The sequence below is a fragment of the Podarcis bocagei genome, assembly GCF_964188305.1.
Source record: "Podarcis bocagei genome assembly, chromosome: 10".
In the NCBI taxonomy this organism is placed as follows: Eukaryota; Metazoa; Chordata; class Lepidosauria; order Squamata; family Lacertidae; genus Podarcis; species Podarcis bocagei.
Genome location: NC_138135.1, coordinates 49872627 through 49898309, shown reverse-complemented (window position 1 = coordinate 49898309; position 25683 = coordinate 49872627). Strand labels below are relative to the sequence as shown.

Below are 25683 nucleotides of genomic sequence, written 5' to 3'. Positions count from 1 at the left end.
CAGCCTCTGTCTACAGAACATTCAACAATGGAGTCCTGGGCAAGGGGGCAGGGCCAGAAAGGGAGCCAGTGATCGACCACACATTCGCTCCGTAAGACGCACAGACATTTCCCCTTATTTTTAGGAGGAAAAAAGTGTGTCTTATGGAGCGAAAAATACGGTGTATCCTTTGGTGCTTCATAGGAGGTAGTTACAGCGTGACAGGCTTTCCTGTTCCTTGCAGTAAACTATTAACTTAAGTTTCTGTTAATCATCAAATTCCATCTACAAAAGCAATTCTTGTATGCAGGTTGATGGCGTTTTAAGCTTGTTTACTCAGAAGAGGACTATCGCCCGATTAAAAGTACTTAGAATTGTGGCCTTTGTTTACATGCAGCTGCCATTTTGCATGGAGGTTCCGTTCCCGGCTCCCCTGCGTACCAGCAGACCACGCCCTGCCCCATTATGCCCCATTCTGTCTCCGTTCTGCCCTCTCCTGGGTCCAAAAGGACCTGCAGGTTGGCAATCGTGCCAAAAATGGTCACCACCTGTTCTTAGAATATAGTACCTTTTCAGGAAGAAGTTGATGTTCATTACTTATCACTTACTTCATTTATGAATCATATCCTATGAGGCATACTGAAATGATTTACAATATACAGGGGTACCTCAGTTTTCAAATGTAATCCATTCTGGAAGACCGTTCGACTTCCAAAACGTTCAAAAACTGAGGCGCAAAGGGCAGCCTGCAAATTCAATAGAGAAAATTGGAAAAAAAACTCAGCGGAAGCCGTTTGACTTCCAAGGCGTGTTTGAAAACGGAAGCATTTACTTCCGGGTTTTCGGCGTTTGAAACGTACCACTGTAATAACATATAAAAACAGTTAAGACAACCAACAAGACGTTGAACGATGCATATTTATTTTCCATGGGTTGGTGGGAGTGTGTCAGTTTTTATATAGAGCAGACGTTTTCTATTGTAGCACGCGGCTAGCATATCCGGTATTTTTCATATCTGTGCTGACGCAGTTGGTCTTCATTCTAGCGAAATAATCAAAGAGGATTACAATGAAACGTTACACAAAAAGACAGAGGTGGTTATCAAGCTGGAATTTTGCAACAGAAACATAGAAAAAGCTGGGGAAATGTGAGTATATAAATGCTCTTTTTTAGAACGAATGCTGCAGGCTGGGAAGGTCTGCATTTCTCATGTCATTGGATAATATCCAGTCTTAGTCTTGTGGAACAGTGATGGGCATTTGCTACAGAATGCCTCCACCCTGCTCACTGGCTGATTTTGGACAGTCACTTAATCTAACCTACCTCGCAAGGATATGGGGGGCGGGCAAAGCATGTATGCCAGCTTGAGCTCCTTGGAAGAAAGGTGGGGTATAAATATAAAACATAAATAAAATAATTTTTGTTACCCTAAAATGTAGGTTAACTACATAAACTACTTTTAACTAGCCTTCAGCAAAACTGCTTTCAAGGTCTGCAGAAATATCTCCACGCACATTTAGTGCTCAATTGTATACCCAGGTCTCCCTATTTCAGGTGTTTGTAGATGTACTGTTCTGTTGGATCCAGAATAATTGTTTTTATTTTATTTTGGCATATCACCAAATAGGGTTTTTTATTTTTATTGTTAACGATTATTTGATCATGCTAAACAGATCTGTGGGCCGTTGTACGTAGGTTGACTTTGTGTGTCTTGTCTTCTGGCGAACAGATATCAAAATATGTATCAAAACAACCTGGCACCGTCAGAAGTGGATGAAATTTCAGACATACACTCCAAGCTGTTACGGGTAAGCATATTAACATTGCAGCATTACAGTACTTGAAATAAGGGTGTTTCTTGCAAATTCCTGGTATGTTTAGTGTTTTCCTGTAAAGGAAAACCACTTATTTTTTTAGCATGTTTGTTGAGCATGTTCATTAGCTGGTGGTATTTTCTTCATATGAATCTATTTAGTGTATGTGTTATTTCTTTCCAATTTGGATGTGAACAGTCGTGGGGAAATCGCTCAAATTTGTGGCTTGGTGTGTGTGTGTGTGTGTGTGTGTGTGTGTGTGTGTGTGTGTAGAAGTGGCATACGGCAGAATTCTTGTGGGGAAAATAGCGAGCCATGCTTTTTTCACATGCATGGATGTTCGCATGAAGAAACACGTCCCCCAAATGCGATGCTGAAGCAGTTTCACAACAGCACTGCAGGGAGATCAAACTAATACAGGTGTTGAGCATTAATGTGCTGGTGAAATATTCCAGTAAAGTTTATCGCACACCCTAAAAGCAAAAATAAAAAGATCTCTTTCAATGTAGATAACTTTCTATTTTTGTGTCAGTGGTGTTTTGTGTATATTTACAGTGACAACAATGTAGGGATGTTGCCTGTAAGCACAGATTCTTGGCAGCCAGTAGAAAGTCTCTCTTTCCTCCAATGCAAGGATGCTTAAAGTATGTTAAGGTGGACGTCTGTAAATTCTAGGAAATGTGGCTTGGCTTGCTGCTATTATGAGGTGTTGCAGGTTTCTGGCCAATTTTCAATCATTGAGACATTTTCAGCTATTCTAAAGTAACCAGGGTTTCTTTCTTTCTATATATACAGTCATACCTCAGATTGCGATTGCTGTGGGTTGCACGTTTTCGGGTTACGGACGCGCCGAACCCAGAAGTACCAGAACGGGTTACTTCCGGGTTTTACATAGCAGAAAGTTCAGCACAAAGCACTGGTCCAATGTGGATTTCCCTCTTTGGAAACCTGCCTGGACTTCAGATATCACCTTATTTGTATCTGCCCATTCTTCTAGTCTCCCAAGAAGGAGCCTGGCATATAGTTTGGAGGCTACATCTAACAAACTAATGGGTCTATAATTGGCAGGGTTTTTCTTATCACCCTTTTTATATTTTGGGGCAATTATACTCAACTTCCACCCTTCAGGTATGCAACCTGAGCTGTTAATGTATGAAAACAATTTTGCAAAAATGGGTGACCAGAAATCAGGTCTTATCTTATAGATCTCCATTGGGATCATGTCTTCTCCTGGAGCTTTATTAGCTAGTTGGCTTGCGATTAGCCTCTTAATCTGATTGGGCGTGACATCTGGCCATTCTGGCAGTTCTGATAACTGAGTATAGTAAACTTGTGGGGGTGGGTCAGGACAACTTCCGGGTTTTGGTGCTTGCGCATGCGCAGACGTGCCAAATCGCTCTTTGCGCATGTGCAGAAGCGCCAAATTGCATCATGTGCTTGTGGAGACGCGGCGCTGCGGGTTGCGAACGTGCCTCCCGCATGGATCACGTTCGCAACCCAAGGTTCCACTATAATTTTTATTTATTTTCCATTTAATTATATACATTCACATCATCATCCACTTTACTGCCCTGGCTCTTTAGAGCCTATTGACTTCCTTCCCTCCTGCCCCATGGCTTTCAAAATTAACCTTTATATCATTGCATTTTGTTCGTTTTCCAGTTCTAATTGCACTCATTACAAAATGACTCAAAATTTAAATAAATAAAGGTAGAAAATTTATCATTACAAGTCTTCAGACAACCCTGCTAGTGATGTTGATTGCTTGCAATAATCTTTCAAATATTGTATAAATTTACTCCAGTCCTTTTGGAATACTTGATCATGCTGGTTTCGGATTTTTCCTGTCAGCTTTGCCAGTTCTGCAAAGTCCATCATCTTCATCTGCCACTCTTATTTCATTGGTACTTCTTGTTGTTTCCATTTTGGGGCTAAAAGAATTCTTGCCACAGTTGTTGCATACATAAACAATCTTTTATCTTATATTTATAAAAGATAAAAAGGTTTCTTTCTATATATGTTCCAAAACTCAGCTTTCAGCAAATTTTTGCTGGGTAAAGCTGAATTTCTTGCATTCGTTCAGCTTTCAAGTTCGCGGGGAACAATAGAGAGCAGTCTTCAGGATATCAAAAGCAAACTCTGTCCGAATGGCCTGCTGTCTGATGGCTGGACCAACCAGGAAGGCACGCACCCAAAAGACAGAAAGTGAGTGGCATTTCAACGTAAAGTTCTTACTGTGCTTCGTTTTCAAGTTCATGCATACTGGCATGTGTTAAATGATTTATATCTTTACTTTTTCTCTCCTAGCCCAGAAAGGTTGCAAGTCCTACTGAGTTCCATTACAGAAATTTATTATCAGTTCAAAAAAGACAAAGCAGAACGCCGTAAGTAATTTTAGTTTATTTTTAGTTGAGTTAAGTTAAGAGGTACTGCAGATTTGCCTCTTTACCACCTGAGCTGCATATTTTAAGACCCACCCTATTTTTTGTGACTGTAAGTTGTGATTGTAAACTGTTTTTAATGTTTCATTTATTTTCAATTCTCATAGTTTAGGTTTAGGGTGAAGGGTGGGTAATAAATTAAAATGATAGTAATAATAAATAATAGTAATAACCAGTGCTTTTTTCCTGGGGGGCTGCCGGGGTACACGTACCCCTAAACATTTTGTGAATCTTAAGTTTGGCCTCATTGAGGGGCAGCATTTCAATATGAGAGTACCCTTAAACATTTATTTATTTTTTTAGAAAAAAGCTCTGGTAATAATAATGTTCCAAGTTAAAATGATCATGGCTAAGTATATGTGTACAGTGGTACCTCAGGTTACATACGCTTCAGGTTACAGACTCCGCTAACCCAGAAATAGTGCTTCAGGTTAAGAACTTTGCTTCAGGATGAGAACAGAAATCGGGCTCCGGCAGCGCAGCAGCAGCAGCAGCAGGAGGCTCCATTAGCTAAAGTGGTGCTTCAGGTTAAGAACAGTTTCAGGTTAAGAACGGACGTCTGGAATGAATTAAGTACTTAACCCGAGGTACCACTGTACAGTTGTTCCTTGGAAGTCGAACGGAATCTGTCCCAGCAGTCTGTTTGACTTCCAAAATGTTCAGAAATAAAAGCGCTGCTTCTAATTGGCTGCAGGAAGCTCCTGCAGCCAATCGGAAGCCGCAGGAGCCTCGTCAGACATTCGACTTCCAAAGAATGTTTGCAAACCGGAACACTCACTTCCAGACTTGTGGCATTCGGAATCCAAGGTACGACTGTATTTGACTTGATGGGGGGGTCATTGATTATAAAATCAATTTGTGTTTCAAACGGCGAGTAGAGAAAGCAATTCTGATCTGCCATTGCGCTGTCCAGAGGTCCATTTGTTCCCATGCAGGTCCTCCTGGTTCTCACTGGGTCTTCTCCCCCCCCCCCTGTTGATTGGCTTGAAATAATCATTCTTCTGTAGGCAGTAGAATTCATTGGGGTCCTTGTGTCCACACACAGACAGCTTCTCGAGTTTGCCCATGTGCCCTAGGACCCAAAAAACTTCATGACCCCTAGAGCATTACTTTTGCTATCCAATTTCATTTTATTCATTTATTTTCCTTAGGACTTCCATATAACGAGGAACAAATCCACAAATTCGACAAGTAAGTCTTTTTTAAAAATTCTACAAATATTTTGGGTGAGGTTCAGCATCACACCAGTGGACACAAAATAACAAAATGAAAAACCAATATCTTCCTTCCTTCCTTCCTTCCTTCCTTCCTTCCTTCCTTCCTTCCCATCTGGCTGGGTTTCACCAGCCACTCTGGGCGGCTCCCAACAGAATATTAAAAACACGATACAACATCAAACATTGAAAATTTCCCTAAACAGGGCTGCCTTCAAATGTCTTCTAAAAGTCAGATAGTTGTTTATTTCCTTGACATCTGATGGGAGGGCTTTCCACAGGGCGGGCGCCACTACCGAGAAGGCCCTCTGCCTAGTTCCCTGTAACCTCATTTCTTGCAGTGAGGGAACCACCAGAAGGCCCTCGGAGCTGGACCTCAGTGTCTGGGCAGAACAATGGGGGTGGATACACTCCTTCAGGTACACTGGACCAAGGCCATTTAGGGCTTTAAAGGTCAGCACCAACACTTTGAATTGTGTGCTCTACTGCATACTCTTTCTACCATGTTGTCCCTCTTCAGTGTGCAGAGATACTGTTTTTAAGGTCCAGGCTTGTTAGAGGAATGGAATATTTGGGAGCAATATGACAGTATGGTTCTTATTTCTGTGCTGCAGGCAGAAGCTTTTTCTACATGCTACAAAAGCCATGACCTTGTTCAAGGAAGAATGCGTCACCAAGTACGAAGTTTTCTTTGACAAGGCAGAGGACTGGATGAGGCAAGATTCTTTGTTTCGTGTATCATTGAACTCTCTCGTATTGACACAAAAACATGATTTTAAAACTGGTTTTCCTTTTCAGGAAGATGCTTCTTTTAAGAAAACAGTTAATGAATCTCAGAAAACTCTGCTTCGATATTGAGGAAGAGGTGTCGAAATATCAGGACTATGTAAATGAAGTAAGTGTTCTCCTTAATTACAGTCATACCTTGGTTTTCAAACAGTTTAGTTCTTGAACGTTTTGGCTCCCAAACGCCGCAAACCCAGAAGTGACTTCCTGTTTGCAAACTATTTTTGGAAGCCAAATGTCTGACGTGGCTTCCAATTGGCTGCAGAAGCCGCACTTTGGTTTCCAAACATTTTGGAAGTTGAATGGACTTCCGGAATGGATTCTGTTTGACTTCCAAGATAAGACTGTATAATTTGTCAGTATTTTAAAGAGGGATAGTCAAGAGAGGAATAAGTGCTTTGCAGAAACTCATAATAACCTGCACAGATTTCTTTCCCTTAAAATTTATTGCATACACAGGGTGTTCCAACATTGCTCCATTAACACTGTACAGTGGTGCCCCGCAAGACGAATGCCTCGCAAGACGAAAAACTCGCTAGACGAAAGGGTTTTGCGGTTTTTGAGCTGCTTCGCAAGACGAATTTCCCTATGGGCTTGCTTCGCAAGATGAAAACGTCTTGCAAGTTTGTTTCCTTTTTCTTAACACCGTTAATACAGTTGCGACTTGACTTCGAGGAGCAACTCATAGAACGCGGTGTGGTAGCCTTTTTTGAGGTTTTTGGTGATTTTTGAAGCTTTTCCAAAACTTTTCCGACACCGTGCTTTGCAAGACGAAAAATTCGCTAGACGAAGAAACTCGCGGAATGAATTAATTTCGTCTTGCGAGGCACCACTGTAATCCTATGCATGCTTATTCAGAAATAAGCCCTATGGAGTACAGTGGAGCTTGCTCCCAGGTAAATGTGCTTAGGATTGCAATATAAAATTACTAGAGCTCAACGGTTGTCTTACTGTGAGAAATGTATTAAGGAAGAGAACAATTATAAACATTTCAATTTAGAAAAGATTGACTCCATTCCAGATGTACCAAGCAATTTCTGCTGCCAGCTTTGATCATCTGTGGACAGGGGGAAGATTGCTTGGAGTTCATTGAAATTAGGCTCTAGGGCAGCGGTTCTCAACCTGTGGGTCCCCAGATGTTGTTGGACTACAACTCCCATCATCCCTGAACTCTGGCCTTGCTAGCTAGGGGTGATGGGAGTTGTAGTTCAACAACATCTGGGGACCCACAGGTTGAGAAAGGCTGACCTAGGGCCACAGGCCTCCCATCCCTAACATATAAGATCTCTTTCCAAAAAAACATTGCCCCCCCTTTTTATTAAGTCCACCAGAGGAGCATTGAAAAGCTAGACAGGATTTATTTGCCGCAGAACCCAGAACAATTCACTCTCTTTGATAACCAGAATGCCCAAAACTTGCCAATTCTTTAGATCTCTAAAAAAGCTTCGAGAACAAGAGGAAAATTAACATTGTATAGGTAATCCTTATTAGATGTTATATTTGTGCCTAAATACCTTCCCAGTTTAGATAGCCAGCTAATAGAACTCCTTTGTAGTGCAGTCTTCACAGTCCATAAATTCTGTTTTGTTAACATTGGACTTACTGTACATCTGGAAAGCTTACTAAATAGAGTTATGCAACTACAGACTTCAGGAATTGACTGATGAGGGTCCCGCAGTGCTGTCAGGGTAGCACTGTTAGTCAAGATGGGGTGAAGGGGGAGGCGCGGTTGGTCTTCTTAAGTCTCTTGGAGCAGGAGCACATGCTCTTTTCAACTCTTGGGTACCAAATATCATCCCTCGAACCCAGTGAGTATTTATTAGAAATATGTCTCCTGTTTTTTTCTTATTAAGATGGGCTTTGTGTATTTTATTACAGTTACAAGAAAATTTGCCCCAAAAGATGTTTGTGGCTTCCGGTGGGATCAAACATACAATTAACCCAGTTTATCCAAGTTCAAACACTTTGGTAGAAATGACTCTTGGGTAAGAATTTCTCACCTGGATGAATGCAATGCTTTTTAACCTGCTTTTCACAGAACTACTTTAAATGCCAAGCTTTTGTTAAGGTTGTTATTTTTTATTATTTGAACCCCACCCATCTGACTGGATTCCCCAGCCACTCTGGGCATAGTCACATTTGAAAGTTGACATCAAGCTTTATTAGTTGTTTTTTTTAACCCAGGGGTGGCTAATCTGTGCCCTTCCAGATGTTGTAGTCCAACTCCCATCATCCCTGACCATTGCACTGTTGGCTATTTGCAGTTTAGCTGCGCTGCAGAAAGCTTGCTGGGGAGACCACGCATTACGAGGAACTCAAAAATAACTTTAACAAGGTTTTAATAACAAAAACAAAAACTCCTTTTACATTAAATATATCAACAAGCATGACCCAACCACCAACCCATCCCCCGGGGTACTGAGAGAGCTAGGTGCTGCTCTTTATATACTATACCCAATTGCTGACACAGCTTAATTAACACAACTTAGCAGCACCTGCTATACTCCTTCACAGCTGTAAAACTGGGTCTCGTTATTGGAACATTATTGTGGAACAATAATGAACCTTCACATTTAAAGAAACCATTCAACATGCACATGCTGGCTGAGGCTGAAGGTACTAGTGGTCAAGCAACATCTGGAGGAGCAAGATGGCATGGTTCTAGAAAGAGTATAGCCACGCAACATTTGTGCTTCTTATTCTTGTATCAGCTGTTCTTATGGTGCTGCCATCACTAGCCCTGTTTGGTGCTTTTACAAAAATCCTTCATGGAGTAAGAATCGCATAAAGGAGAGTAGGGACAAGGGCAGTTGTTTCTTTCCTCTCCCTCTTCTCCAAACATCTGCCATGGGGAGACATTCCTACTCATGTAGGCAGTGTTGGAAAACGCCCTGGGGCCACCTGCAAGCCCACGGAACTCAAAGCCTCCTCTGATGTGTGCAGCACTGGAAAAGGCATCTCCCTTCTTCTCCAGGGTGCTCCAGCAACATATATCAGCTTGATATATGCACACTAATATTCTGGCATAACACAGTAAGAAGAATAAATCTACTATTTATTAACATATAGTGGTACCTCAGGTTTCATACGCTTCAGGTTACAGACTCCGCTAACCCAGAAATAGTGCTTCAGGTTAAGAACTTTGCTTCAGGGTGAGAACAGAAATCGTGCTCTGGCGGTGCGGCGGCAGCAGGAGGCTCCATTAGCTAAAGTGGTGCTTCAGGTTAAGAACAGTTTCAGGTTAAGAACGGACCTTCGGAACGAATTAAGTACTTAACCTGAGGTACCACTGTACTATATACAGACTACAGCATAATGGTATCTGTTCTCTCCAGTTCCGAGAGAACGACAAAAATGAAAGTACATTACAAAGTACATACAGGGGAAGAGAGATAAGGCTGTCTTCCGTTCCCACAGTCTTCTCAGACAGCAGTCACATCTGCAGCATCGGCTGCATGAAATACTAACAGTTGGCAGGGTGGATTTGATTTAAATCATTTTTTTAACAGAAAGACTCATTCTTGCTGGTATGATTTTAATATTTACAACCAGATGAAGGTTTTATTTTTGTAATAATAAATTTCTAGAGTAGTTTTTACAGTTACATCAAAAATTATTGATTTGGGTATACTATTAGAAATACATATAGACAGATAATTATGGAATTATTGTGAGGTTTAATAAGTTAACTGTTTATATTTGGACAACTTTTCTGCTGTACTTTATTGGAAGGAGAAAGGCAGCCCTGTTTAGGGAAGCTTTTAATGTTTGATGTATTTTAATATTCTTTTGGAAGCAACGCAGAGTGGCTGGGGAAGCCCAGCCAGATGGGCGGGGTATAAATAAATTATTATTATTATTATTATTATTATTATTATTATTATTATTATTATTATTATTATATTAAATACTTATTTCCTTAATAACAATAACATTATAGCATATATATCCATGTTTGTTAACTGATGTGGTTAAACAATTTAAAAAAAACTTAGACTTAGTTTTAGCACACAATAAAAACTTAAAACAAATCCTTATTTCCTGATGAATAGCCTTTGGACTATAATGTAACTTAAATAGAAAACTATATTTAGAAAGATTTCCCCTCCAAAAGCATTTTATTTTTAAAATCCAATTTAAATTTTTTTAAAAATATTTTTTAAAAAAAAAACAACTTAAAAAATCATTGATTTTTATCCTCCCTGCATTTCTTTTTTTTCTTTTAAACTTTCAGCATGAAGAAACTAAAAGAAGAAATGGAAGGTGTCGTTAAAGAGTTAGCCGAGAATAATCACCTTTTGGAAAGGTAAGTTGATGTTTTAAGGAACTTTGTTTGGCAGCAAGCATATTCGGTGAAGACGTAGCTGTGCATCTCTTTTGAGAATTTCTTGTGCACGTGAAGAGGGTTGGCCCACGGCTTGCAGGAGATCCATGCTTCAAAGCTGTGTCTTGTGTGCAACCAGAAGCAAAGGAGCCACTTCTGCCTGGTGCTTTCCCACCCTGCAGAGGCGCACGTGTGAATTCTGTGCAGAGACGCTGGTCGCTTGAGTGTTTCCCATGTAATTGCCATCCCACCAGGAGAGAGTTAGGAATGACCGATACAGTGGACCCTTCCACTGCACTCACACAAATGCATTCCTTGTGATGAAAGGCACGTGGGTGGTGCTGTGGTCTAAACCACTGTGCCTCTTGGGCTTGCCGATTGGAAAGTCGGCGGTTCAAATCCCCACGACAGGATGAGCTCCCGTTGCTTGGTCCCAGCTCATGCCAACCTAGCAGTTCGAAAGCACACCAGTGCAAGTAGATAAATAGGTACTGCTGTGGCAGGAAGGTAAACGGCAGGAAGGTTTCCGTGCACACTGGTTTCTGTCACAGTGTTCCATTGCACCAGAAGCTGTTTAGGCATGCTGGCCACATGACCTGGAAAGCTGTCTGTGGACAAACACTGGCTCCCTTGGCCTGAAAGCAAGATGAGCGCCGCAACCCCATAGTCGCCTTTGACTGGACTTAACCGTCCAGGGGTCCTTTACCTTTGTTTTTAAACTCCTTGTGTTCTTCCAGATGCACTCCTTGTGGTGCATCTTAAAGACTCATTCAATTCAAGCCTGTGGGCTCGATCCAGCCAAGTCAGTTGAACTCTGATCCCATAGAAATCGACAGAATGAGTTCATTCCACTGCACTGCAGCACAATCACTCCATACTGTGTACCAGAGACAGCATTAAATGCTATGATTGTGTTTTTTTGTTTAGGTTTGGTGCTTTGACGATGGATGGTGGCCCAAGGAATGTGGATTGTATTTAGCTGGACATTTACCACGACACAATCTGAATTTGCACAGAAAGAGCATTTATCCATTGAAAGAGTTTTCTGAACTTGGCATTCCCCCTCAGTATTTAATAAAAGCATGTAAATATGTACATAATGTATATAATAGAAAGTATATTTCTTTTGGTAACGTTACAAGTGGTCTTAACATTTGAACTAACATCAGAACTTTCCCCCGTGTGAAATAATGACAGCTGCATATTGTGGTGAGCACATCGACGCAATGCATTTGCTTCAAATGCTGTCCTTGCCTGTTTACTTGTGAATGTTGCTAGAGAGACTGGTCTTGGAAAAGCCCTACTTCATTTTTGTCAAGGAGATTGGGCTTCCCCTTAAGTCACCTGAATGCACAGTACCTCGTTTATGATCCTCTGAAATTGTTTCCTGCTGTCTTTCATTGTGAGCAGATGTCTCTTACAAAGTACAAAAAAAAGAGACAGGGAAAAGTGTGATTACCTCTTGAAAAAGTATCTCTCTTAACTAATGGTGAAGGAAATATTTTTGAGTTTGTAATCATGTTCAATTTGAGTATATATAATCTGCCAGATTTAAAAGCACATATAAATTGAATCTTCTATTTGCTAAATCAGCAGGTGACGGAAAAGCTGTAACATGTCTCAAAATCAATGAGCCTTGTTAATTAATTCTTACTGGCATTTTTTAAAAAAACCAAACAACATTCAATTTCAAAAGTAGCATTTACTTTCTTACATGCTAAACATTGAGTCTGGTGTGGACCATTTACTGCTTTCTAATCTTCGTCAGTTCTACTAAAGTAGGAGAATTCTTTCCTTTTTTTATTAAAGCTATTCTGAAGCGTTTGACACTGAGGTAAAACATTGGCACAGGTGTTTATGCAGTTGCCTTGGAAAAGGGGATCCCTGAAGAGTTGGCACTTTCCTCACTCACTGAAAGTGCCTTGGCCCAGTTTTGGGGAATCTTCCTTACAGCTCATCAACCTCATTCAGCACAGAGGCCCAAAATTTAGTTCAGCATTTGATAAGCTATCATGGGGAGGAGGTAGTAGAGAAGTGAGCTTCTGCTAGCTTCCTTACACTGTGTTTATTTATTTTTTAATTCAACATACATGCACACATACAAAAACAATCTAATCCAGTCTTACTGACTTTAGTGGAACTTATTTTCCAACTTGTCCAGAAAGTAAGGCTGCTGTTCTCAGCCAGAGTATTCTGGATAAGTTCTAGGAGAGACCCAATTGATCTGAGACTATTCTAGATTTCTGTGGCTTGAGGCCTTCGTAGGATACTTCATTTCTTTTAATCAAATTTCTAATCAACTCTACCTTCTGTCTCCTCCATTCTGACATGCCAAAATAGAAATAAAAATCATCCGTCTCTACATAGTCTCAAATGGATAAAGAAATATTATTTCACTGTTGCAGCTCTTATTTTCATTACCACGTTTCCAATAACCTAGTTGGAAGGACTACTGAAATCATAGGTAGTAAATCTATGTGAAATTTTGCTGCCTTATTGTATGTAAATGTCTATTCTGAAATGCTGAGATTATATTTCTGTAATGTGTTTACTTTATGCTATCGTTTTCTGTTTTACAGAATCATCATTTTGCATAATCGTGTTTACTCTATAACATAATTTTTGAAGGGAGGAAATGGAGAAGGGTCGATTTTTCTTCCATATACTGAAACCAGTTTTAAACGAATAGTGTAAATCATGGATGACAGCCTTTTATGTTGTTGAAGGCACCTCTGCCGCATTCTCCCATCCCTTCAGAGTTCCTTCCTTTCTATTAGTTTCATTTTATTTTATTTTTAAGGATTTTGCTATCTTTCTGTGAAGTTTCAGAATAACGGGGAGGGGCAGTGTTTTATTTGATTAAAATACTTTTTTAAAGCTTTTCTTCTGGGCTTTTTTTTTGGGGGGGGGGGTCCTCCCAGCTGCCCAAGAACAAATTGATAGCTTTCTATCATTTATGTTTATGTGCATACGACGCACTAAAATAAGAAACACCTTTATAGGACTGAGAATTCCAATCCGTGGTAGCCATGGTGAAAATTGAAGCAGTACAGTCTATTCCGGATTAATCTACATTGCTTTTGTCTCTGCCCCTGCTTACAGCCCCCAACAGATTACATTACAGGGTACGCAGCACTCAAGAGAAAAAAGGTCCTGTTCCCCCTTCCTCCATGTAAATTATTAAGATAAGTTGTAAACAATATGACATATACCAGCTTGCTTTTTTGTAGTGTTCAATATTTTGCCTTGTGTTTTCATATTAATTTGTAGAGGGAACTCTACCATTCTTAGTCTGTATAGTAATTCTATCGGCACCGGCTGTGGGTCTTGCGAAAATTCTCTTCAAATCAATGTACCACAAGTTAGGCAGCAGCATGAGAAATAAATCTCTTTTCACACTTCTAATTCATTGTCCTTGATATGATGAATTGCTGATCTTGGTACGTAAGCAATGTACATCATTGGACTTCAAGACTGGATACTCACAGTGTTACAGAACATTGTTAAGAGTGTGTGGAAGATAATGGGTTGAAAGAAATAATTTTTTAAAAAACAAGGTATGAGCAGGATGCTGAAGTTGGTTGCTAGTTCCCAGTTCCTTATTTGGTTGAAAGTTGAAACACTGAAAAAAGAAGAAAAGTTTATATGTTCTGAACTCTGAGTAAGTAAGTATGTCCCTGAATTGCAAAATAATATTTGGGATACCCTACATGATATATAGGGATGCAGGTGGCGCTGTGGTCTAAACCACAGAGCCTAGGGCTTGCTGATCAGAAGGTCAGCGGTTCAAATCCCCGCGACGGGGTGAGCTCCCATTGCTCGGTCCCTGCTCCTGCCAACCTAGCAGTTTGAAATTGAAAGCACGTCAAAGTGCAAGTAGATAAATAGGTACCGCTCCAGTGGGAAGGTAAACAGCATTTCCGTGCGCTGCTCTGGTTCGCCAGAAGCGGCTTAGTCATGCTGGCCACATGACCCGGAAGCTGTACTCTGGCTCCCTCGGCCAATAAAGCGAGATGAGCACCACAGCCTCAGAGTTGTCTGTGACTGGACCTAACAGTCAGGGGTCCCTTTACCTTTACCTTTTACATGTTATATATCTCCATGATCAGAGGACTCTCTCCTTTGAGCCCAACAGTAATTTTCTTCAGTCAACATCATGCTTGTGAAATGCTCATAAATGTGTGATTACATCATGCAACCATTTTTAAAAAAACAACAACAGGTAACTGGAGGTGGCCACTGCAAAATACAGCTGTTTCCACCACAAATTATATACCGACACAACCATGAAAATGTTATCTACAAGATGCCATTGAAATCTCACCTGGCCTAGAGCTGGCATATGGCACTATGAAACACATTTATGCAGATCAGCTATAGCCAAAATATGGGGGTGGGAGGAACTGGGGTTGCCCACTCCAATATTGCTTTGTGCCAGCACATATCATGCACCTGCGTTCAGGAGAGTGTCCTCTACAGGACTGCATGAGCTCCCATTCAGTCTAGGGCTTTCTTTGGGTGCATGGTCCAGTCAGACATTCCTGTGCATACCAACAATGGACAAATATGAAAGGAGAAATTTCAATGTAACCAGGGCTCCACACCAAAATATGGTTTAAAGGTAAAGGGACCCCTGACCATTAGGTCCAGCCGTGGCTGACTCTGGGGTTGCAGCGCTCATCTCACTTTATTGGCCGAGGGAGCCGGTGTATGGCTTCCGGGTCGTGTCCAGCATCACAAGCCGCTTCTGGCGAACCAGAGCAGTGCACGGAAACGCCGTTTACCTTCCTGCCAGAGCGGAACCTATTTATCTACTTGCACCTTGACGTGCTTTCGAACTGCTAGATTGGCAGGAGCAGGGACCGGGCAACGGGAGCTCGCCCCATCGCAGGGATTCGACCTTCCAGTCGGCAAGCCCTAGGCTCTCTGGTTTAACCCACAGCGCCACCCGCTTAGGTCAACACAAATAATAAAACCATGCATCTGGTAGGACAACGTTCCTCAACTGAGGACCATGTGGCTCCCTGAGGGACCCCAGGATATTCCACAGGTGAAAATCACTTAAATGGGGGGGCATGGCACAAGACTTGGGGGCCACAGAGGAAAGTAAGGAGTGAAGAAAATACAGAAGTGACCTAGAAAAGAAAACAGCCAAATTGTATTCCATTTTCTGATACTCGTTCTTTATCTTAGTCTCGCAGCTACAATATGACTGGGACAACATTTGTCTTTAACAAGTCTTGGGAACAAGTCTGCACGAACGTTGCCACATCCTACATTTTTTAACTCTCCAATTCCATCATAGAAATTCCAGTCATTTGTGTTTCCAATATTCTGCAAAAAAACAAAGGGATACCCAGTGTTTTAAGTTATCACTGAAAAAGTTTTTTTTTTAAAGTTGTACATTTCATTTTTAATTTAAGATAACGAATTTAAAAATATAAGAAGACACCTTTTCTAGATAAGACTAAAGTCTATTATCCTGTCTATTATCCATCAAGTCTATTATCCTGCTTTCACAGTGCAGAGTACGGATCTAGCCAAGAATTAAGATCTTAATTGAATAAACAACACATGAAGATACATCTCTCAGGGTATTATGGGACATACTCAGTATCTTAAATCATGATGGGGGGATTATAAGAAGTTTATGAGTTTAGTAAACAATCTAGCTGTTGAGATACAAAACTTCCCTAACTTTTATTATGTTTTCAGTGGTCCTTGGCTTCCCAGTTGCATTGAAATACTTTGCTCCGACATGCCTTCTGGCTTCCATGCAATATAGTGGAAACTAGGAAACAGTATTTCTGTTGGATATCTGTCTCTTATATTTAAACAGACACAGACAAAAGAATATCTGTGGAAATGTTTGCTTTGTCTTCTGGGACACATTGACACAGGAAATACAATCTATCAAGATTCAGACTGGAAAAAGGCAGTAAGTTAAAAATATCTGAAAGTGGGGGTCTAAATATCTTACATGTTTTAGTATGGAGGAGTGAAACATAAATATCTCCTGAAACATCAGTACTATGCACTGTGTTACACAAATGTTTTTAAGTCATTTTACAATTTTGATGCAACATCTTTGTTCCTATAACATTTTGTGTGCTGTTGTGTCTGGATTTAGCCAAGAAAATGTCAACTTAAACAAGATAGCTGGAGGCAATAAACTCTAAACAGGAGCAAATGTAAAAAATATGGGCATCCTTTTCAATTGGACACTGTTTTGTTTAATGAGAATAGTGTAATTATCTAAAAGCACAATGAAAATATAAGCATCACTGTTACACAGATTCATCATTCTTATCTATATATAAAAGCATGTCATTTATTTATAGACTTTCATTTTGAGGTGCCAAAAGTAAGCCACTATATATTTTATTCATTTGTTGGATTTCATTGTCAACAAAAGTGATTTGTTAGAGACTGAGCCTAAGACTGCATATTGGGAACTTTAGCATAGATACCGGCAGTACAGTTTAGAATCAGAAAAGGATTTCAAATAAACATGTTAGTAACAGAGCACCTCATTCTAAATAGTAACAATATCAAGGTATCTTTATAATTCATCACCCACTTCATAAGTTTGTGGGAAGAATGCTCTACTGATTTGATTAACGGATTTCTGTAAGGAAAACACCTGTTTAATGTTGGGATCATATATAACCTGAGAAAAATACTACAGGAAATGGTTTTTTAAACAGCATTTTTGTAAAGATACTGATGAATTCCTCTCACTGTACTACCATACAGTTTGGTTATAGTAATGTCACTGTATATAAAGATAGAGATCTCTAGTTTACTAAATGTAGATGAGAGGATTTAGGACCAACAGGTGGCCTTGAGACACGCTGGCTGAGGTTCTATTCACGGCGATCTTATGGGGTTGTGGGTATTTGAGGCTTTTTCCTTCCTTCCTGCACTTCTGTGCAGTTACCTCAAGAGCAGTCGGCTGACTTTAGCTATGGCAATAAGAAACGACTTCAACAAAACAATTAGAAGGATAGCACAGTTTTTTTATTGGTTCCCCAAATCACTGGGTAGCCCAAGGAGGAGAAAAATCAAGCTTCTTTGCACATCTTCTGGTAAGTTTATCTTTTCCTCTTCTCTGCAATGAACTTAAATTGAGAAGTTATGTATTCTTAACAAAACTAAAACCTTTTCTCCTGCAGTTTTGTGATGAGTGTTGTAGCAGAAAGAAATTAGTCTGTGTCAAGTTGCTTGAAGCACATCTAAGGGTCTGAGCAGGCCTACTAGAATTTTTACTCTTCAAACCAGCACGTTTCCACTGATAGATAGATAATAAGCAGCTTAATATTTTTTAAAAAATCTAAGCAGTGTACAACATGAACATTGTAACAATTTCATTAAAACAAAAATACAACAGTAAAGCTGTAGTATGGAAGCATATTAAAAAAACCAGGTTCAGCAAATTTATACAGAGAAAATTGACTGATCTTATGGATTAGGGAAAGCCTGGGCAAAAAGATATAATTATTTACAAGATGTCTGAAGTTGCTGCTTCACATATGGCAGAGAGAGAGAGAAAGAGAAAGAGAAGAGCTCCTCATTGAGTTTGAATAGAGACTTGAAAGCTGTTCTTTAGGGAACACTTGTGCCAAGCAGCAGTGGGTACATGGGCTCATCGTGCTCCTGTCTGAATTCTGATCATATGCATTATTTTGAGATATATTCTTAAAATATTGCTTTGGTGGATTAAGGCCACCTGCTCTAGCATTCAGCTTCACGTGGCAGCCAGCAAGATTCATATGGAAGCTAATAAGGAAGGAAGGAAGGAAGGAAGGAAGGAAGGAAGGAAGGAAGGAAGGAAGGAAGGAAGAAAGATATCTTCCAGCATCTTGGAACCAGGGATACATTGCTTCCACAAGCAATGGCCATTCCCGAGTTTGCCTAATCCTTTACTTGATCCATCTAAGTTTGTGGCTACCACCACATCTTTTGCGAGTCAATATCATTCATTATACATTTGGTCAACATAGCCTGTCCTGAACCTACTGTCAGGTGACCCCGGGTGCTATCATGAGAGAAGGAGACAAATGCCTTCCTCACTATGTTTTACGCGTTGTTAATAATTTTAGAAAACCCATTTATTTATGTATTAAACATATATCAAGCCTTTCCTCCCAAAGGAGCCCAGAGTGGGAAACACATCAGCATTAAAGCAAGAACAATTAAAAATAGCACAGCGATGCATTCAAAACATTCACATACGACGACATACAGCTAGTAATTTCAAGGTTGCAGGAGCAGAAAGGCTCAGTCATCAAACGCCTGGGTAAATGGGAATGTTTTCAAATTCTTTCTGACAGTTCATAAAGAAAAGTACAGATGCCCTTCACCAAGGGGGCAGGATTTGAAAAATGGGGAGCAGCCACCAAGAAGGCCCTGTCTTGGGTCAATGCCAACGAAGGGACACCACCAGCAGTAGCACCAACAGGGCCTCCCATGGCAATCGTAGAGCCTGAGATGGTTGGTATTGGGGAAGGCACTCTTTTAGGGTCTCATGCCATTTTAGGCTTTGCATGCTAGTAATAACACTTTCATTTGTGGTAGCTCCCTGGCAGCCACTGCAGTGCTTTCCGGACCAGTGATACATGCTTCTATCAGGCTGATCCACTTATCTGTCTAGCAGCTGTGTGCTAGCTACAGCCTCTGGACCATCTTAAAGGGCAGCCCCAGGGAGATCACACTGCAGCAATCCAGGCAGGAGGTCACCAGAGCACAGACAACTGAGGCCAGACTATCCCAGTCCAGGAATGGCAAAATATTCCTAGCCACAAAAGCAGCTTAAGATTCCAGTGACAAGTTAGAATCCAGGACTACTCCCAAACTACAAACCTATTCCTTCAGCAACCTCTTCCAGAACAGCCCCCCCCCTAATTCCTGGACATGGGAACAGCCCATTCACAGCACCTCCATTTTATCTGGATTCAGCCTCAGTGTCTTGGCTCCTGTCCAGCCCATCACTTCTTCCAGACAGTGGTCCAACACTTTCTCCGCCTCTCCTGATTCTGATGAAATGGAAAAACCAAGTTGTTTGTCACCAGAGTTTAAGAATTTACTGGATTCACATCTTCTCCCCTCTTGCCCACAGTGTCAAGCAATTTCTCCCACTATGAAATGGCACTGCATGTATGAAGTATTATACCATGCCCTAACTTGTTGTTGTTGTTATTCTGACTGGGTTGCCCCAACCACTCTAGGTGGCTCCCAACAAAATATTAAAATCGCAGTAAAAAATTCCCTGAACAGGGCTGACCTCAGATGTCTTCTAAAAGTCAAATAGTTATCTCTTTGACATCTGTTGGGAGGGCGTTCCACAGGGCAGGTGTCACTATCGTGAAGGCTCTCTGCCTGATTCCCTGTAACTTCACATCTCACAGTGAGGGGAGGCCCTCAGAGCTGGGCATCAGTACAGTGGCGTAGCGTGGGGGTGCAGGGGGGCTGGCCGCACCGGGCGCAACATCTGGGGGGGGGCGCGCTCGCACTCGCAGCTCTCTGCCCCCTGCTAAAATCCACGGGTTAGGGGGCGCAAATTACTTGCCTTGCCCCGGATGCTGACAACCCACGCTACGCCACTGCATCAGTATCCAGGCAGGATGATGGAGGTGGAGCCTCATGGCTCCGGCCCATGGCTCACCCGGTCCAGTGTCCTGTTCTCACAGTGGCCAATGAGACAACATCCATTTCTGACAGTGCTTCTGCAAAACACACCACTGTGGCGCAGTCCCAGAGCTCTTTTCCACTAAGAAACCCAACTAGGTAAAGGTAAAGGGACCCCTGACCATTAGGTCCAGGTCGTGGCTGACTCTGGGGTTGCGGCGCTCATCTCGCTTTATTGGCCGAGGGAGCCGGCATACAGCTTCCGGGTCATGTGGCCAGCATGATTAAGCCGCTTCTGGTGAACCAGAGCAGCGCATGGAAATGCCGTTTACCTTCCCGCCAGAGCGGTACCTATTTATCTACTTGCACTTTGACGTGCTTTCGAACTGCTAGGTTGGCAGGAGCAGGGACCGAGCAACGGGAGCTCACCCCGTTGCAGGGATTCGAACCGCCGACCTTCTGATTGGCAAGTCCTAGGCTCTGTGGTTTAACCCACAGCGCCACCCACATCCAGAAACCCAACTAGAAATGCGTTAATTGCCACCTTTCAGAGAGAAAATCTGAAGTGTCAAAGTGCGAGGCTACCTTCAGTGTGTGGTTCTCTTCCTAAGCAGACATGAACATTTTTCCAAGACTGCGCCGATGCAGTATTTATCTACCTAGCTTTTCTGTTTGTTGCTCTGAACACAGTCAATGCAAGTGGGACCTGCAATGTTATAGTGTCTTCCCCCATCCAATGGATATTATTGTTCCAGGTCTCCAGATAGCTGCAAGCCTTGAAGTGCTGTTCAGGTCTCTGGAGGGCAGGGAGATATTGAGGAGAGGGGGGGAACGTGCACCCTCTTTTTCTTTCCCAGCTCTGAGCCCTTTCCCTGTTTTGCTATCTAGAGATATAGTGTCAGAGGACTCAGGTTTGGGGCTGGCTGACAGTTCTGAACCTGGACGTTTTAATCACTATTGTGTGTCTGTGTTTGCCCTTGCAACTTATTTTGTTTACAGGAATACTGCAGGTTTCACAGAAACCATTGGGGCTTTATATCTCCTAAGAGTCACATGGGAAAGAAACTCTTTTAGCAAACCTGTTAAATCCGATAGCCAGTCTAAGACGTGCTTCAGACCCATTTTAATAAACAGAATTAAGCAAGCAGAATTAAGCTGCTTTGTTGTTGTGATGCTGTACACTCAGCACTAGGGGTCAGTAAATAATCACTGAAATAAATATACTAAAACCCACAGCAGAGTGATATCTGAGACAATCCAAAATGTGCCAAGCTTTCAAAACCTATTTGACCATAACTTCACCACAAGTCTGATTCAAGCACATACAGGGAAATATGGAGCAATGAGAATTCTGCCTTAATTTGGCAACTCCCATTTACAAAATGGCCTGTTCAATGCTTTCGACTTCAGGCAAGATGCATAAATGTTATTGAATTTGTGATAGAAAATGTAAGTGATATAAGGCTCTATTTCACCAGCTCACTCTTAGAGGGGGGTAAACAGCAGTCTACTGATTCCTGTTTTCCAATCTTATCCCCTGCTCCCTATCAAGAAATTATATACTTGCAAGATTCATTAGTTTTATTTACTGGACATTTTCTGTGTTTCACTCCCCTAAAGACATAGAAAAGGGAGGTGTCTGCAGCTATGGAATAAGTCAGTGACACAACTGTACTGGGATAAAACTCCACATAGCAAATTTGAAAGGTTTTCCCCATTGCTACTGGAATATCCTACTGGTAACATAGCATGTTATTGTTGCTGTTGTTACAATCATCATAATCATCATTAGTTATTCTGCAGCTTGTAAAGGAGCCCATCATGGAGTAAGAGATGTTAAAAACAGGGGTGGTAGAGATTATGTAGGCAAAAACTGTATCAGACAATATTATTAGGTAATGTCATCAAGCCCTGGCCTACCTGGCGGCAAGTCAGTTTGTCAAGTCCCCAGTCCAGGGTCAATCCACATATCCAAAGTCCAAAGCACAGTCCATAGCCGTCTGGGAGCATCCAAGCTGAGGTCCATCAACATGGGCAGTTGAGCAGACACAGCACCTCATCTCTGCTTCCTTTTAGTACTTTGCATGCAGATTGCAGCATCTGGGCTTGATAATAATAATAATAATAATAATAATAATAATAATAATAATAATAATAATTTATTTATTTATACCCCGCCCATCTGGCTGGGCTTCCCCAGCCACTCTGGGCAGCTTCCAAAAGAATGTTAAAATACTATAATACATCAAACATTAAAAGCTTCCCGAAACAGGGCTGCCTTCAGATGTCTTCTAAAAGCCTGGTAGTTGTTGTTCTCGTTGACATCTGCTGGGAGGGCGTTCCACAGGGCAGGTGCCACTACCGAGAAGGCCCTCAGCCTGGTTCCCTTTAACTTGGCTTCTCGCAGTGAGGGAACTGCCAGAAGGCCCTCGGTGCTGGACCTCAGTATCCCTCACCTGTCCTGAGTCTACTCCAGCTCCTCCCAGAGCTAGTGGCCAGCTAGGGAGCTGGGTTGTGGGCCCTTGCCTGCCCCAGCCTCCTAAAGCTTCTGTCCCACTGCTCCCTACGCCTCAGAGCATGCCATGTTTGTGGAGATAGGGGCCCCTCTGGCTCTGGTGACGGGTCCTGCTGCTCTGGTTCCTGTGCACCATCTCCTTGTCATCCTCCATCACCTGTGAGTACTTCCTACACCAACCTCTCCTTCCCCATTCCCAGCTTGTGTCCCTGTGTGTCCCAGTCCCGGCTCCACCGCACACAGGGATACTCTTCCTCCTCCTCCTCCCCGTTGTCCTGCCAGTTTATCACAGGTAAATTTCAAATCATTAAAAAGATGAGATATTCTAGAATCCAGATCCTAAAGAGACATTCTGTATTCTAAATCGATATTTAAAAATCCCCCCCCCAAATACAAAACTGTATGCATTCATATGCAAATACATTTTTCCCAATGGAATATTATAATCTCACTTTACTTTTTCTAACCAGAAAAAAATGTTCGCATCTGAATCTGAAGGCATTCCTATACTGTAGAAACTGAAAGCTGGCATAATAGATTCTTTTGCGATTCTCAATTTCGTCATCTCCGAGTTTTCTTGAGAGACAAATCCCATTCAAGGCTGCAGTGCTATCTTCACTTGCCTAAAAATTTGCCCCATTGAAACAGTGGGCCTTACTTCTGATTAAGCATGTATAGGGTTGCATTGTAAGGCTGCAACCAATGCATGCATATGTGTGTATGTGTGTGTAAATAAATCTTACTGACATCAGTGTGAATTGCTTCTGAGTAAATGTGCAGAAGTTCAGACTGCACATTTCAAATACAGGTGCGTTGATCATCCTTCTAGATTGGATCCTGGGCATGCAAGATGATGGTTTGAGGGTCACTCACAAAGGGTCAGTGTGTGTAGGTCATTGGCACCATACTCACACTACCAAACTGCCTGCATTGCCGAATATGATTGATTGTGAAATATGTGACTGAATCTAGGCACCCCTTTTGCCTGCTCCAACCAGTGACAAGCCTAGCCAGAAATTACAGCACCAGTCACATGTTTTGTGAAGGTGGCAAAGCCTTCCATCCGCACTTCATGATTGTTGGGGCACAGAGTTGTCTAGCGGAGCGGCAGATATAACATGGCTTCAAATGAAAATTTATTCAAGAGAGATATAAGAAAGGGGCACTGCCCATACCAAATCCGACGTGCTTATCCCTGTTTTGGTTCTGTGCAGACTTTAGCCTCCATTTACAAATGTTTATTTGGAAGTCAAATCAGCTAATTCAAATCAAGGTTTCAGCGTGTAGGGCTGAAAAATAAGTCTGGCAGAATATGGAAACTTCTCTTGAGCAGCAGCAGCCTGGTTGTTTTATGAGATCCAGCACAGCTCAATTATCTGCGTCTGCTTGTAGAGCATCTGTTAATCTGCTTGCCTACGCAGCCTTGTAGATGCTCTGTGATGGGAACAGCCATATACAAACTATCCAGCAAAATCAAGCTTGAGGTGAAGAAAAAGCAGAGAGCAGGTAGGTGGCAACTTAACGCAGTGAAAGAATCACACTGTTGCTGCAGGCAGATTATAAGGAACTACCATGACCACAAGTAATTTGTATGTTTTTCAGCTGTAAGCGTTATGCTAGTTCTCCTTGGATTCTAATTTTTATATATATATAAAGAAGACAAATTTAATTTGCCCTAGGGCAGAATCGAAAGTAATGTTTTGTCATGCAGCCCTTCATCGTTTGAAAATGGAAAGCTTAAAATATTGTTTTGTATCTATTTCTTATGTATTTTTCAGATGTGTTTTTAGAAACAAGCCAATACTGTAAATAAATAGCGAACTGATTTGTTATGTGCAGCACCAGCTGAATTGCCGAGGGAAAACTTTAATCTGATCAGAATGTCTTTATAAATATTTGGTAAAATTTTAGTGACACCAGCATGAGCCTGTGCTACCCTCCAGATCAGCATCTTTCAGATGTTATCAGGAAAAGAACAATGAGAAATTAAGACTGGACAAAGCTTGTTTTCAGAAGCAAATAATTTTTGTATTAGATTGATAAGTACTCTAGGAGTGGGCAGAATAATTCTTTAAAGGCTTTCACACACAGCTATCTTTTTCTCAGCTTTATGGTCTCTGTGGTTCTAGTACAGGCCTATACAACGTAGGTCCTGCAATGTCTATTTTGTTCACTCTCTGCCTTCTTATAGCTTCATCAAATACACTTTGCTGCCTTTCCTTATCCTGGCAAAAACACTGTAGACTTGCTCAAGCTCCTAACAAATGGGAATGCATCACTAACTGTGCATTGTTCCCACTCTCAGGGCCCAGCTGCAACTGCCAGGCCAAGCAGCAGCTGAGGGTGGGGTGGGGGTTATTGGGACTGCAACCGCTCTTAATGTAGCTCCCAGTTCAACCCTGATGGCTCCCCACTTGCTATTTATAATGGAAATAAATAGTAGCAAACAATACCACACAATGTAACATGTGGTTTGGCCCTTATTTGATTCAGAGGCATATGGTAGAACTTTTCCAGTCTGTCGTAGCCATTTTTGTGGCCTACCTGTATCTAAGATTTCCATCACTGGTGTGAATTTGTTTGACAGAGAAAATTTGCCAGTAAACACAGTGGAAGACAACTACTGAAACTTCAAATACAAAGCACAAATTGGACATATACAAGTTGGGTTTTTGTTTGTTTAAGTTGTGTTTCTAGGGTGTTTTTTATGACAACAGTCATAAGGAGTATTGGCATTGCTATTTTTGCTGCCCCTGGCAGCCATTTTGTACTGGCGCCCACAGACCTTTTATCAATACAGTGGTACCTCAGGTTACATACGCTTCAGGTTACACACTCTGCTGACCCAGAAATAGTGCTTCAGGTTAAGAACTTTGCTTCAGGATGAGAACAGAAATCATGCTCTGGCAGTGCGGCAGCAGCAGGAGGCCCCATTAGCTAAAGTGGTGCTTCAGGTTAAGAACAGTTTCAGCTTAAGAACGGA

The 25683-nt window shown here is 41.6% G+C and overlaps 2 protein-coding genes across 3 annotated transcripts in view; both read left to right on the top strand.

The window, feature by feature from the left end:
- TBK1 (TANK binding kinase 1) overlaps nt 1-13963 on the top strand; it is a 30515-nt gene extending 16552 nt beyond the window's left edge. Inside the window, exons 12-21 of the mRNA XM_081211540.1 lie at nt 1025-1126; nt 1709-1787; nt 3877-3998; nt 4101-4177; nt 5386-5425; nt 6063-6164; nt 6247-6343; nt 8113-8219; nt 10469-10540; nt 11486-13963. Of these exons, the coding sequence (XP_081067666.1) occupies nt 1025-1126; nt 1709-1787; nt 3877-3998; nt 4101-4177; nt 5386-5425; nt 6063-6164; nt 6247-6343; nt 8113-8219; nt 10469-10540; nt 11486-11537 (850 nt within the window). The 3' untranslated portion in view covers nt 11538-13963. The remainder of the gene's footprint in view (nt 1-1024; nt 1127-1708; nt 1788-3876; nt 3999-4100; nt 4178-5385; nt 5426-6062; nt 6165-6246; nt 6344-8112; nt 8220-10468; nt 10541-11485) is intronic.
- Nucleotides 13964-17426: 3463 nt separating this feature from the next.
- The window catches only part of RASSF3 (Ras association domain family member 3), a 55957-nt gene continuing 47700 nt past the window's right edge, over nt 17427-25683 (top strand). The window contains exon 1 of one of the 2 annotated variants that reach the window (XM_081211822.1): nt 17427-17646. In XM_081211822.1, the coding sequence (XP_081067948.1) occupies nt 17442-17646 (205 nt within the window). In that variant the 5' untranslated portion in view covers nt 17427-17441. Of the gene's footprint in view, nt 17647-24124; nt 24207-25683 lie in introns of those variants that run through there. The other variant, XM_081211823.1, reaches the window with a different exon arrangement.